This window comes from Ochlerotatus camptorhynchus, unplaced genomic scaffold, assembly GCF_037179485.1.
Source record: "Ochlerotatus camptorhynchus isolate MF236.1 unplaced genomic scaffold, CSIRO-AGI_Acam_v1.1 ptg000077l, whole genome shotgun sequence".
Taxonomy (NCBI): Eukaryota; Metazoa; Arthropoda; class Insecta; order Diptera; family Culicidae; genus Ochlerotatus; species Ochlerotatus camptorhynchus.
This window is the reverse complement of record NW_027040567.1, coordinates 7,592,210-7,604,525: the sequence shown is the minus strand read 5'-3', so window position 1 is coordinate 7,604,525 and position 12,316 is coordinate 7,592,210. Positions and strand designations below refer to the sequence as shown.

At 43.1% G+C, this 12,316-nt stretch overlaps 1 protein-coding gene across 3 annotated transcripts in view; it reads right to left on the bottom strand.

Moving 5' to 3' along the window:
• Nucleotides 1-12,316, bottom strand: part of LOC135697735 (sodium-dependent nutrient amino acid transporter 1-like) — a 28,426-nt gene that overhangs the window by 1,772 nt on the left and 14,338 nt on the right. For 2 of the 3 annotated variants that reach the window (XM_065217538.1, XM_065217539.1), the window contains exon 2: nt 57-345. In XM_065217538.1, the coding sequence (XP_065073610.1) occupies nt 57-345 (289 nt within the window). Of the gene's footprint in view, nt 1-56; nt 346-463; nt 638-12,316 lie in introns of all 3 variants that reach the window. The other variant, XM_065217540.1, reaches the window with a different exon arrangement.

Below are 12,316 nucleotides of genomic sequence, written 5' to 3'. Positions count from 1 at the left end.
TGCAATAACTCAAATTGCTCACGAGAACTCATCCACGTTATCGCAAAGTAACTCACCCCGCATGATCGGTGCCATGTCATAAATTTTGACACACCCCCGGCTGCAAAACTGTCCCATCACCATCTCCAGGTAGTAGATCGGCCGACCGATCAGGAACAGCACTACCAGGTACGGGATCAGGAAGGCACCTCCACCATTCTCCAGTGCCGTGTAGGGGAACTTCCAGATGTTCCCAAATCCCACCGAATAGGCAATGCAGGACAGCATGAACTCCACCCCCTTGCCCCACTTCTCCCGGATGGGAACGTTTGGAATGGCAACAGTGAGGGCAATGCCATTTGCTTGCTAAAATCCACAAAGACGTTGACGAAAGGAAACGTAATAAAGTTGATTACTGTGACTGTCACCGAAACTAGTTTGCGATCTGGTTGAGCGAGAGAACGATGTAGATGAGTGAATGAACCTTTTCTGTGATGCGAGCGGCGGTGCCCAGCGTGACAAAGAGATCGGATTAGAGCGTGGCTGGCGATGGTTGTGTATGTCAGTATCTAGTGTGGTTTGTCATGTTTCTGCGTTCTGTGTGGAATTAAATAGTCAATGAAAAGCGCAATTCGGGTGAGATGGCGGTGTGCGCGCACTGAAAAGAGAAAGTAAAATTGACTTTGGTAAATGGCCAAGAAAAGAGCGGGAAAACCGCCGAACATTGGTCACTTGGCGACGTTGGCAACGATCGTGCTTTTCTTTTGATATCCCAGAATGAATATTTTTGAAACACAACTTTGACTCAAACTGATGATTAACCCTATCCTTTGGAGTGATAGATTTCCGTTGAATGCTGAGTTTAAAGTGATTCCTTGTAGAGTCCACATATGGCCGCCACGTAGACTATACATGCACTTCCACTTCGAATTTTCAATTACACAAATCTTGGAAATGAATTCCTGATATTTCTACTTGATGTATGCTGCAGTACAGCATACGTGAAGTAACAGTTTCATTGTGTTACATGTCGGGGAAGCCGATACTTGTGCACTTGAATGATCTTACAGAGAAAAATTTTAAATTCAGTCAATTCAGTGTATGGTTGCAGATTTCATTTTCACTTTTTTGGTAATACGTTATTGAACTTTTTTTTTGAGAGTGTAGTGTGATCGAACGTGACTTTTGTTTTTTTTTAGTGGAGTTTTTTTTTCGAGGGGGGCGACACATCTAAATCTCAATTCTATAGATGCTCAAAAAATCACACACTAGCGAATCAATCTTCTCTAATTTGTCGCATCTACTTGCCTCGTGCATAATCTTTTTGCAGGAAAGCTTCAGAATCGTCGTCAACTTTCTTTCTATCTATTGAGCGTGCGCACAGCTAGCCATAGCAAAAACAATCTTTGTTGCATCGTAGATAGAGTCACCCCCCTCGGTTTTTTTCTTTCTATAATCAGTATAATCAAGATCATGTAGTTATACGTCTTTGTTATTTGCTGCTGATAAGTGGAACCAACATAGGGCCTTCGACGTCCCATAGTTCGTCTCATCGTTGAGTCGCAGACGCTGAACCTGATTATTGGCCACGGAAAGGCTTGCCAATGCACATCAAAAATTGACTACATCCTGAACATCTTTTATCTCAAATCAATGGAAAACTTTCTGTGCAAGATCTACCACAAACCGGACTAGTAGACCACCTTTTTGTGGTGCGTCTAGATCTGGTAGATCTTCGAACCCTAGTTCTAAAAATTTCAAACTAGGGGAACAGGATTTTTTAGTAATCAATGGAACACATTTTAGTCCTTGTTACTTTTTATGCCTACACACCAAAAAATTATGAATTTTAATGGTGATGTAAATATCCATGCAAACTTCCTTTTCACGTAAACTTGCAACTTGCAAGAAATATTGCTTACAAAGAAGGATAGCTGCATACAATATTTAGAATATTTCATTAAATGACTCATAAATTTACACGATCTGTTATGTGAATTTGTATGATATGTGACGCTCCATTTATGTGCATCATAGTGACAGAAATTTACACTACTTTTTCGAACTGTGTAGTGAATAGTGACAAGACGCGGGTAGCGATCACCCCCGTTTTGAATTTTCATATTGTATATTTCAAATCAAAAATATTGTTTATGTTCATAGAGCAGGGGATGACGGGGTAAGAAGGCCCCCTAAGCTTGAAGTAAAATTTAACCAGAACTGAATAAAATTTCCGCGATAAATTTGCTAAAATCATTAAATTGTTGATCATTAGATCATGCGGGGTAAGATTGGCCACCCCTAGGGGTAAGGTTACTGTCTCCGGAAAAATTGTACAGTAGGTCAAGGTGGATAGACAACAGTAGTACAGAAATTTCTCACTATGCACCGCTAGTGTGTAAGTCAATTTCCTGTATAAAATATATCTTGAGATCTTTACTATTTAGAATGATTCCGTCTTCGGGAAAGTTGTTCAAGTGATCAATGTCTTCAAATTTGTGGGTTATGTAGTTCAGAATTCTCTCACGTGTAGAATTCACGATTTTTTTTCGTACACACTTAGATTTTTTCGCCGAGATGGGCACCACCGAGCAGGTCGGCATTTTATTTTGCTGGATCTCAGTGATAAACTTGCCGAGATTCAGCTAACAAACGGGAATTTTGCCGAGATCTCAGCTAACAAACATATTTTCTGCTGAATTTCCAGCAAAATAAAATGCCGAACTGCTCGGTGGTGCCCATCTCGGCAAAAAAATCTAAGTGTGTAGATGGTGAGGATTTCAAGATATAGCTTATAGATGCAAAAGTTCGCATGTACACTAGCGCCGCGTAGTGAGGGAATTCCTTGCTTATTCACCATCACTATTTGGAATGCCTTGATCATCTTACTTATAATACGCCGGTAACAGAAGCTTCATAGAAGTCCTGAACCTAGTTTTATGAATTGACTATTTTACGGATGTGCCAGATTTTCTAGTGGTTATCACGAATTCATACTGATGACAGATCTACAAATGTTGTGGAAAAAATATACAGACGGCTCTAGATTGGATAATCGTGTAGGAGCAGGGGTAACAGGTCCAGGACTAAATATCTCAATATCTATGGCCTACCGTGTTCCAAGCAGAAGTCCAAGCAATTCTTGAATGTTCTAAAATTTGCATGCGTAAAAATGATAGACATTCGAATATCTGCATTATGTCTGATAGCCAAGCAGCACTAAATGCTTTGAAATCAGCAACATGTGATTCTAAGCTTGTATGGGAATGTGCAATGTTGTTAGAAGCAAAAATGTTGTAAACATTGCTGAACATCTGCGAACATTTAGATATACGTCACTGCCAACATACTGAGAACAGATAGAAATACGTCACTGCCAACAGCTGTTTCGTGTAAAAAGATAAACATTGCAATAAAATACGAACACCACTAAACATTTGCACATTTCACTAACACCAATAAGCCCTTTGGTCCAGACCTTATATAAACGTCATTGGTAGCATTGGAGCTCAGTACCAGCGTTGCCAGATATACCGATTTATCGGTATTTATACCGATTTGCAAACATGATACCGATATACAGATAAGGTTTCTCATAATACCGATTTTTGACTTTTTATACCGATTTATACCGATATTTTTAAATAATCATGTGTATTGCCTACCCATGCTTAACTGTCAGGAGAAACTATTGTGAGAGACGTTCATTTTTTTTTTTAATATCTCCCGTCTTCTCTTGTCAGTTTTTTTTTTCAACTTCCCCGGAACATCAGGGATGCTTCCAGAGCTTTATTTCAATTTAGCTTTAGGAAATCTACAGGAACTTTTAATAAGTTCTGAAACTTCAGAAATGTCTAAATTTTTGAGTAAGTTTAAAGATCTGTAAGGGCAAGTTTCTATAAATTAAAGACAGTTCCATTAGGTTCTGTTAAAATTCAAGAAATCGGACATTTCAAAAATGTCTAGAGAACTCCAGTTAACTTGAGGAAACATCATACATATTTTGGAAACTTCACATGTCCAAAGAACTTCAAGGAGATTGAATGGTTTTCACAGTTCCATTCGTTTCAGGTGAATTGAGAAAAATTTAGGAAAGCTCAAAGAACATCAGTAAAGATCAATAAATTTCAAAATTATTACTGAAACTTTAAAGGACTTCCAAGAAACTCAAGGAATTTCCGAAAACTTCAGCAAAGTTCCAAAAGGTTCCTGAAAATTTTGGAAACGTAAGGTAAGTAACATTAATAACTCATGTAATGGAGAAAACAATTTAAGGAAGATCCGTGCTTGTAATGGCAGTTTGAAGCACTTTTCTAAATTAAAAATAATCAGGAAGATCAGAGATTTTCAATGCTGATGTTCCAATAATGTCATGAAAATTGTGAGTGCACTTAAGAACCCAAGCAGCACAAAGCTGTGGCAGAAACTCACATAAAAGTTCTTTGCAGTATGCTCCTAGGGCAGTTCCGAAATCATCAAGAAAGACCAAAGACCTTCAAAGAAAATTTTATATTTCACCGTAGTTTTATTGAAGCTCCGAATACTTCGAGAATGATTAGAGAACTTCTAAACAACCCCCTAACTTCAGGAAAATTGCAAGAACTTTTAAGGAGTTGCGAGGAATTATGGAAGTGCATTTCAGGAATCTTTCGAAAACTTCAGAGACATTGTGTGGTCTTCAGGGATATTTTATGGCTAACAGAAGAACTGCTGGATCATTAGAACATGTAAGATACTTCAGGGAGTGTTGTGCTAGTAGCCCTCAGAAATCTCTATCTTCCGGAATGTTTCCCCAACTTCTCCTTTAAGTTTCTTACGATTGTTCCGTAGGCCCTCTGGCATCCGACTTACTCCACAAGTTTCTTCCAATCTACCTTCCAGCGTCTACAAGAATTTTCTTCCGTCTTCTCAATTGAATTCTCCTAGAAATTTCTGTCGTCTTCCTCTGGAAGTTTCTCCATAAGCGATTCCCTGTTGGTTTTTACAACTCCTATTGGAAGGTTTATCCGAGAGTCTTCTCTCATCCCCTGGAAATAACTACTCCTGGAATTTACTTTGGATTTCCGAAGCTTTTGTAGCTTCCTCTGGATTTTTTTCCGAATGGTTCGTTAAATTTTCACCAGAAGTTCTTCAATAATCATCTTGGAAGTTCCTTGGATGTGTTTCCGACTTTTCAAAGAACTTTCTTCAAACTTCCTCCAGAAAACCTACTTTATTTTTTCTTTGGAAGTTTTATTGGCGAGTCAAAGCAAAGCTAAAACTGGTCATGCGACACCTAGTTTTAAGATACGCAATTACAAAAATGATGATGTACTAAAAAAAATCATGCCATTTGACACAAATCAAAACGACATTACCATTTTCACCCACTGGCCATCTGTGAGTCTATCATCACTTTGATTCTTCAATCGACTTCCTTCAGAAGTTAATTAAAAAAATCCCCGGTAATTTGTTTGGACATCTTATGGAGAGTAAATATTCCGTTCTTAGTCCAAAAGTTTGAATTTGTGTAAATACCGATAAATACCGATTTTTTTAAACATTTGATACCGATAAGCATGAAAACAATCCGGCAACGCTGCTCAGTACGGAAAACAAATCTCGTGTCACTTTTCAATAGGTCCTATCTACATTGATCGATTCTCTTCATCGACACTCTCTTTCGTAAATAACTCGGCTTCACAAATGTTTCCTGCCGTCTTCGTCGAATTATGTTAGATCGAAAATATCCGGCCGTGGCGATTCAAAGTTGATCAAGGTTGATCAAAATAATTTGTACCCCTGCTTCCAGTTTGATTACATAAGCATTTTGTGTGGTCGTTGGTTCTGAATATGGACAAACAGGCAGATGAATTCTATTCCTACTCTTTACTGTAATAAGCTTGGTGGCCCTGAAAAGAGCCGTTTTGTTGCCAAAGTTGGTGATGATTTAACCTCCGAAACCAAACAGAGTGCGTCTCTGTCACTTCAAAACGTAGATGACATCCATGACCACTTACGCTTGGCTTGTTTAGTGTAGGTGACAGCATCATGGGTCTCATTTTTAAGGAACACCTTCAGCACACCTCGTAAATCAGACCGGAGATACGTCAGACACCGCCACGGCGAGCCAGACGACGGATGGTGGTTATCTCGAAGAATTTGCGTTTGGTTCTGAATATGGCGATGAGTGTGCAAAATATTACGCAATTCCATCCTCCCTATTCGCACGCACCCGAGGATCGGAGGCAAATGCCACTTCGACTTGTTTCGTCTACTTACTACTCTCTGACGACTGTGCTGGGGAAGCAGCATATGCATGTAGGTAATTGGTGGATTTGTTAGTTAATTCGACTCTTTTGGACAATGCTGGACATTTACCAGTTTTTCAATAGTTTCTTGTTAAAAATCAGCATTCGGAAGCATTGTTATCGATGCGTAGCCGTATTTCTGATCGATTGGTGATAAAATTATTGAAATTGGACCAGGGACAGCTGAGTTATTGACGTTCAAAATCTTTCTTAATTTGTTACATGTTCCATTTTCGGTTTTCACAAAGTGTACCCCCATATAGCAATCAAAGACGTAGTCCTACATCAAAACCTTTTATCTAGCATCTAATACATCAAACACAACAAGAAACGATTATGTACTCAAGTTATTAATAAAAGAGAAAGTCGACAAAGAGAATCGATCAATGTTACTTAGGACCTAATGCAATGTTCAGCTTGAATTCTCAATCGCGTCGCGAGTGCAAGTACCCATCTTTCCAGTGCATCACGAGTGTAAGCCGGCTCCGTGGCTGCGAAAATCACTGTGCTGATAGTGTAGTGAAAAGGGTGCCTGATCGCCATTGTGGGAAACAGGAGCTATTCGCTTCCCTGGCTAACCAAAAAGTATCCGGTAAACACACCCGCCGTCCTGACTGCGGTGGCTCAGCCAATAGAGCCAGTCTTGCCACCGTAGTTAATCGTCAAGCTGGACGAAGTAGGCAGTTCCAGAGGTGAGTTCGCCTGGGCAGCAACTGCGGTAACAGCGAGGAGGAGGACACATATAAGTAGATAATAGACGCCTAAAATTGATTTCTTCTTGTTGTTTTGTTATTTCATTCAAATCCGAACGACTTTGGGGGAAGTACTCTTGTTCGAGGCCGTCCCGCCGTGGCAGGTAAGCTGCAACTTACATCTTGTACAGCAATTTTCAATAAGAGGCGTTTTTTTCTGGTTAAGAGGCTGACAGAACCCTTTGATTTTTGGAACTTAGTTCCCAGTAGTGCAATTTATTCGAAATGTAATACCTGACTGGGAAAATGTTTTCGGTCAGTCTATGTCAGTCGCTTCATAAAATGGTGATACGACATACTGATAAAGCAAAAAAAAAAAAACAATTTTAAAACGGGAAATATATCACAATAGATCTAACCCAAGTAACAATTTTGGTTTTATGAGGGTTCTGCAGACCAAGATTTAGACTTGTAGAATGCTTTAATCCCTAAATAAAACTAGAACTGTTGCTTGGGAAGTACTGGTCGCATTGATCAAAATACGCAACACGGAAAAAAAAATATCTCATGATTTAATGAAAACTGTATATTTTTCACTATAAGTACATCGAACAGACGTGTTTTTTTCCTTATGGTAATGTTACTTTTACACGAAGGGGGTGACACATCTAAATCTCAATTCTAGATGCTCAACAAATCTCACACTAGCGAATCAATCATCGAAAAATCTTCAATCATTTCTATGGGAATTTGCAGAGCGAAAAGAAAAAACACGCGTTTGTTTTGGTTCGTTTGATAGGACTGAATGATGCACGTTTATTTAAGAGTAGCAAATATAGGGTAAAAACACGGCTGAACAAATTCTTAAGTTACACTAGTCAACACTCCCCCTTAACTAAGAATTTGAGAAATTCCGAACACTGCTTTGAATTGTCCAGGGACCGCCTTTGTCAGCGCGTCTGCCTTCTGGTCACCAGAACGGATGTACTTTAACTGCATAGTGTGGTTCTCCAGCTGCTCTCTGACAAAATGATGTCGCACGTCGATGTGCTTACTTCTCGGCGAGTACCCGATCTCCTTCTCCGCTAGGCACATCGCACTACGGTTGTCGCAGTGAATGACAATCGGTTCCTTCTTGCCCAACAACTCCGCACAGAAGCCACGCCACCACAGAGCCTCTTGTGATGCCGCCGACAAGGCTACGTATTCGGCTTCCATCGTAGAAAGCGCAACAGTCGGCTGTTTCCGGCTGCTCCAAGACACCGATCCGCCTCCAAACTGGAACAAATATCCTGTGACCGAGCGCCTCGAGTCAGGATCGTTTCCCCAGTCCGCATCGCTAAACCCTTCGAGCACTGGGTTCGCCATCTTCTGGAAGACCAATCCGAACGATTTGGTACGCTGAAGGTAACCGTGGAATGCGCTTGGCCGCTGTCCAATGGGCTTCACCCGGATTACTGCAAAAACTGCTAACTGAATTCACGGCATACGCTATGTCGGGACGAGTGCATTGAGACAAGAACAGTAGTCCACCCACTAGCTCACGGTACGGAACATTCTGCATCCTTGCTTTCTCCTGTTCGGTTTTCGGACTCATTGCTTTTACGAGCCTCTGGCTCACTTCGGCCGGTGTCGATGTCGGATTACAGTCCACCATGTTGTATTTCTGAAGCAGCTCCTCGATGTATCGCTGTTGATCCAGCACGATAGTGCCACCGTTCCTGGTGATCCGCATTCCAAGCACTTGGCGGGCCTCCCATCCGACATCAAATACACGCAAGGGTCATAACTGGATCGTCTGAAGCCAATTCTCTTCAGATCCGTGTCCAACTTCACGTTCCAGACACGGATGGCTTGTTTAAGGCCGTACAGAGCCTTTTTTAATCGACAAACCTTTCTTGGATCCTTCTGAACAAACCCCTCAGGTTGCTCCATGAATATCTCTTCATCGGACAGTTCCCCTTGCAAAAAGGCAGTGACTGCATCCATCTGATGAATCTGCAAGTCTAGCTGCGCTGCCATGCCCATCAGATATCGGATACTGGCATATCTGACAACGGAAGAGTAGGTCTCGTTGTAATCGATGCCCTTCACTTGCAAAAACCCCTTGATTACGACACGAGCTTTGTGTCGATCCAGCGATCCATCAGAGTTCATCTTCTTCTTCAGTACCCACTTGCACTTTAGGGCCTTGCGTCCTGGTGGTAGGTCGGTCAGCTCCCAGGTGTTATTCGACATCAGCGCCTCGAACTCGGCTTCCATAGCACGCTGCCACAACTGCTTCTCATCGGACTCCATCGCTTCTTGGAAAGACTGCGGCTCCTTCGATGATTCCTGAGACACGGATATCCTTTTAGGAATAACACTGTACGTCATATCATAATCTTGATACTTGCCTGGGATATTGCGCTCCCGTTCACTGCGCCTGATCGCGAGAGGATCTACAGATTGTGAAGGGAGCGCGACGGTTTCTGCTGTGGTTGGTTCTAGAGATTCGATTGCACTGACATACAACGGTCCGGGGCCATCGTCGTCGTCGGCTTCTGCAACATCTTCCGGCTCACTGCCATCTCAATCGCTGGCTTCTGAAACATCTTCCGGCTGACTGCTATCTTCGTCGCTGGCTTCTGAAGTTTCCTCCGTTTGATCAACTCCCCCTGCGCCTGATTCGTCACCAAAAATAATTTCGTTCGTCATCGTTCGACTTTTCGGCAACACTGCGTCCTGAGATTCCACCGAACGCTGTTCCACCTCGCTGAGAAAAACTACATCACGAACGACTTTCACCGTTTTCGTCTTTGGCAGGTACACTCGATATCCTTTCGACTGATATGCAAAGCCAACAAAGATTCCCGGTTCGGACTTGGCATCCCACTTACGCCTGCGTTGCTTGGGAATGTAGCACATCACCTTTGCACCAAAAACCCTCAGTTCCGACAAGTCTGGTCGCTTTCCAGTGAAACGCTCCTCCGGCGTCACCGGAACACCTTTAGTCGGTGATCGGTTAACCAGGAAAGTCGCCATCGCCGTACCTTCCGCCGAGAAGCTCTTATCCAGGTCTGCATCCAGCAACAAACAACGAGCTTTCTCCACAACGGTCCTGTTCATGCGCTCCGCTAGCCCATTCTGCTCCGGATTATACGGTACTGTCATTTCGTGACGAATACCGCAGCTGCGCAGGAACTGTTTCATGCCGGTGTTCACATATTCGGTGCCATTATCGGTTCGAAGTCTTTTGATCCTTTTTCCGGTCTGATTCTCCATCAATGCTTTGTACTCTTTGAAGCATTCGAGTACCTCTGTTTTCGACTGGAGAAAATACACGACCAACTTGCGACTCGCATCGTCGATGAACGACAGGAAATATTTACTTCCGCCGATCGATTCCTCCTCCATCGGACCGCACAGGGCCGAGTGGACCAGCTCCAGCACCTCGGTCCCACGAGTGCCCTCGTTGTTGAATGGCTGTCGAAAGTGTTTCCCTTCCAAGCAGGTGACACAAGCAGGAATCTTGGCGTTACCGAAATCAATCCCATCGGCCAACCTTCGGAGCTTCGTCAAACTCTGCTCGTTTAGATGCCCCATTCTCCGATGACACAGTATGATGTCATCCTTCGACTTCGCAGTGCACGACATTTGCTTGTTGGTCAAACAAAGCTTGTACAGACCACTTGTCTCCTGACCAACGGCAACCAACTCGCCGCTATTGGACCGCACCTCGCACGTTTCCTTCGTGAACTGAACGCTGTAGCCCTTACTGCACATCCTGCTGACCGAAAGAAGGTTGATCGCTATATCCGGAACGCACAATACATCGGACATCGTCAAGTCGCAGGACTCTTTTCCAATGTCTGCCTCTAGCTCCACACTCCTGGTAGCAGCTACGGACAGTTCAGCGTCGTTGGCTACACTCACGCGCTGTGACGTTTCCTGCACGTTTAGCAAAAACGCCTTACTACTGCACATGTGCGATGTAGCTCCTGAATCGAAGAACCAGTCCGATTCACTTTTCCTCGGGTTCTCAAAGGTGGTCATCGCTGCGTTCCTTTTACCGGATTTCTCCTTCTTGTCCTTCGGTTCATTCGGTCCTTTCTGCTGACACTCCGAAGCAAAGTGACCAAATTGCTTGCACCTGTAGCACTGGATTTTCGATTTGTCAGTCTTCTTCTTGCTACCAGCCGCCTTTTTATTGCTGTAGAAAGCCTCTTCCTTGCTGCCTCCCGCCGAAATGCCGCCGATTTTCACGTCCTGGAGGATTTTCGCTTTCACTGCATCCGCTGTAATACGCGTTCCCGATGCTTCCAAGCCCATAATCATCGGCTCGTATGACTCTGGCAAGCCCATCAACAGCAGACACGCCAGCCAAGTATCATCGACCGCAAAACCAACTTCCGTCAACTTGTGGCTGGTCGTCATGAGCTCATTCACATATTCCTCCACCGACGAGCACTCCGTCAATCGAATACCTGTCAACTTCCGCAGCAATCCTATTCGTCGCGTCATTTCGTCATCCCGAAAAGCATTCTGCAGGTTCTTCCATGCTTGCTTCGCCGTTTTGGCACTCTGCACCAGGCTGTAATTAATTGGTTCTATGCTGAGGCATATCGTCGCCAATCCTCGCAATGAAACTGCGTCCTCCGGATCCTGCTCTTGCCGTGTAACTGCGTCCCATGTGCCTTCCCGGATCATCAGCATCTTGGTGGCAAACGCCCACGTCGAGTAGTTTTCTCGGCCACGCAACCTGTCCACTGCTGGCAGCGAAATACTGCCTCCTACTGCACCTGTTCTTCCTTCTACCTGGCTCCCGGATCTGCCTCCACCGTTGCTACCGCCGTTTCCTCCGCCTGTCGACATTCCAAAACTTGGAACTCGCGAACAAAAGTCGAATTCGAAACTCGCGAAAAACTTATAACAAAAACGTAACTGCGCAATAAATTTTTCCGCTTGCTGGGGCCCATAACCTATGGGAATTTGCAGAGCGAAAAGAAAAAACACGCGTTTGTTTTGGTTCGTTTGATAGGACTGAATGATGCACGTTTGTTTAAGAGTAGCAAATATAGGGTAAAAACACGTCTGAGCAAATTCTTAAGTTACACTAGTCAACAATTTCTCCCATCTACTTGCATCGCACATCATCTTTTTGCAGGAAATCTTAAGAATCGTCATCAATCTTCTTTCTATCTACTCAGTGTGCATACAGCTAACCACAGCAAAACACAATTTTTCCTGCATCGTAGATAGAGTCGCCCCCCTCGCTTTTACATGATAAATTATATAATAGCCGTAAAGCAATCAATTCCGAAAAAAAAAATTAAACAAATGCAGGTCGCCATCATGCGCAATGTTTGTTTATGA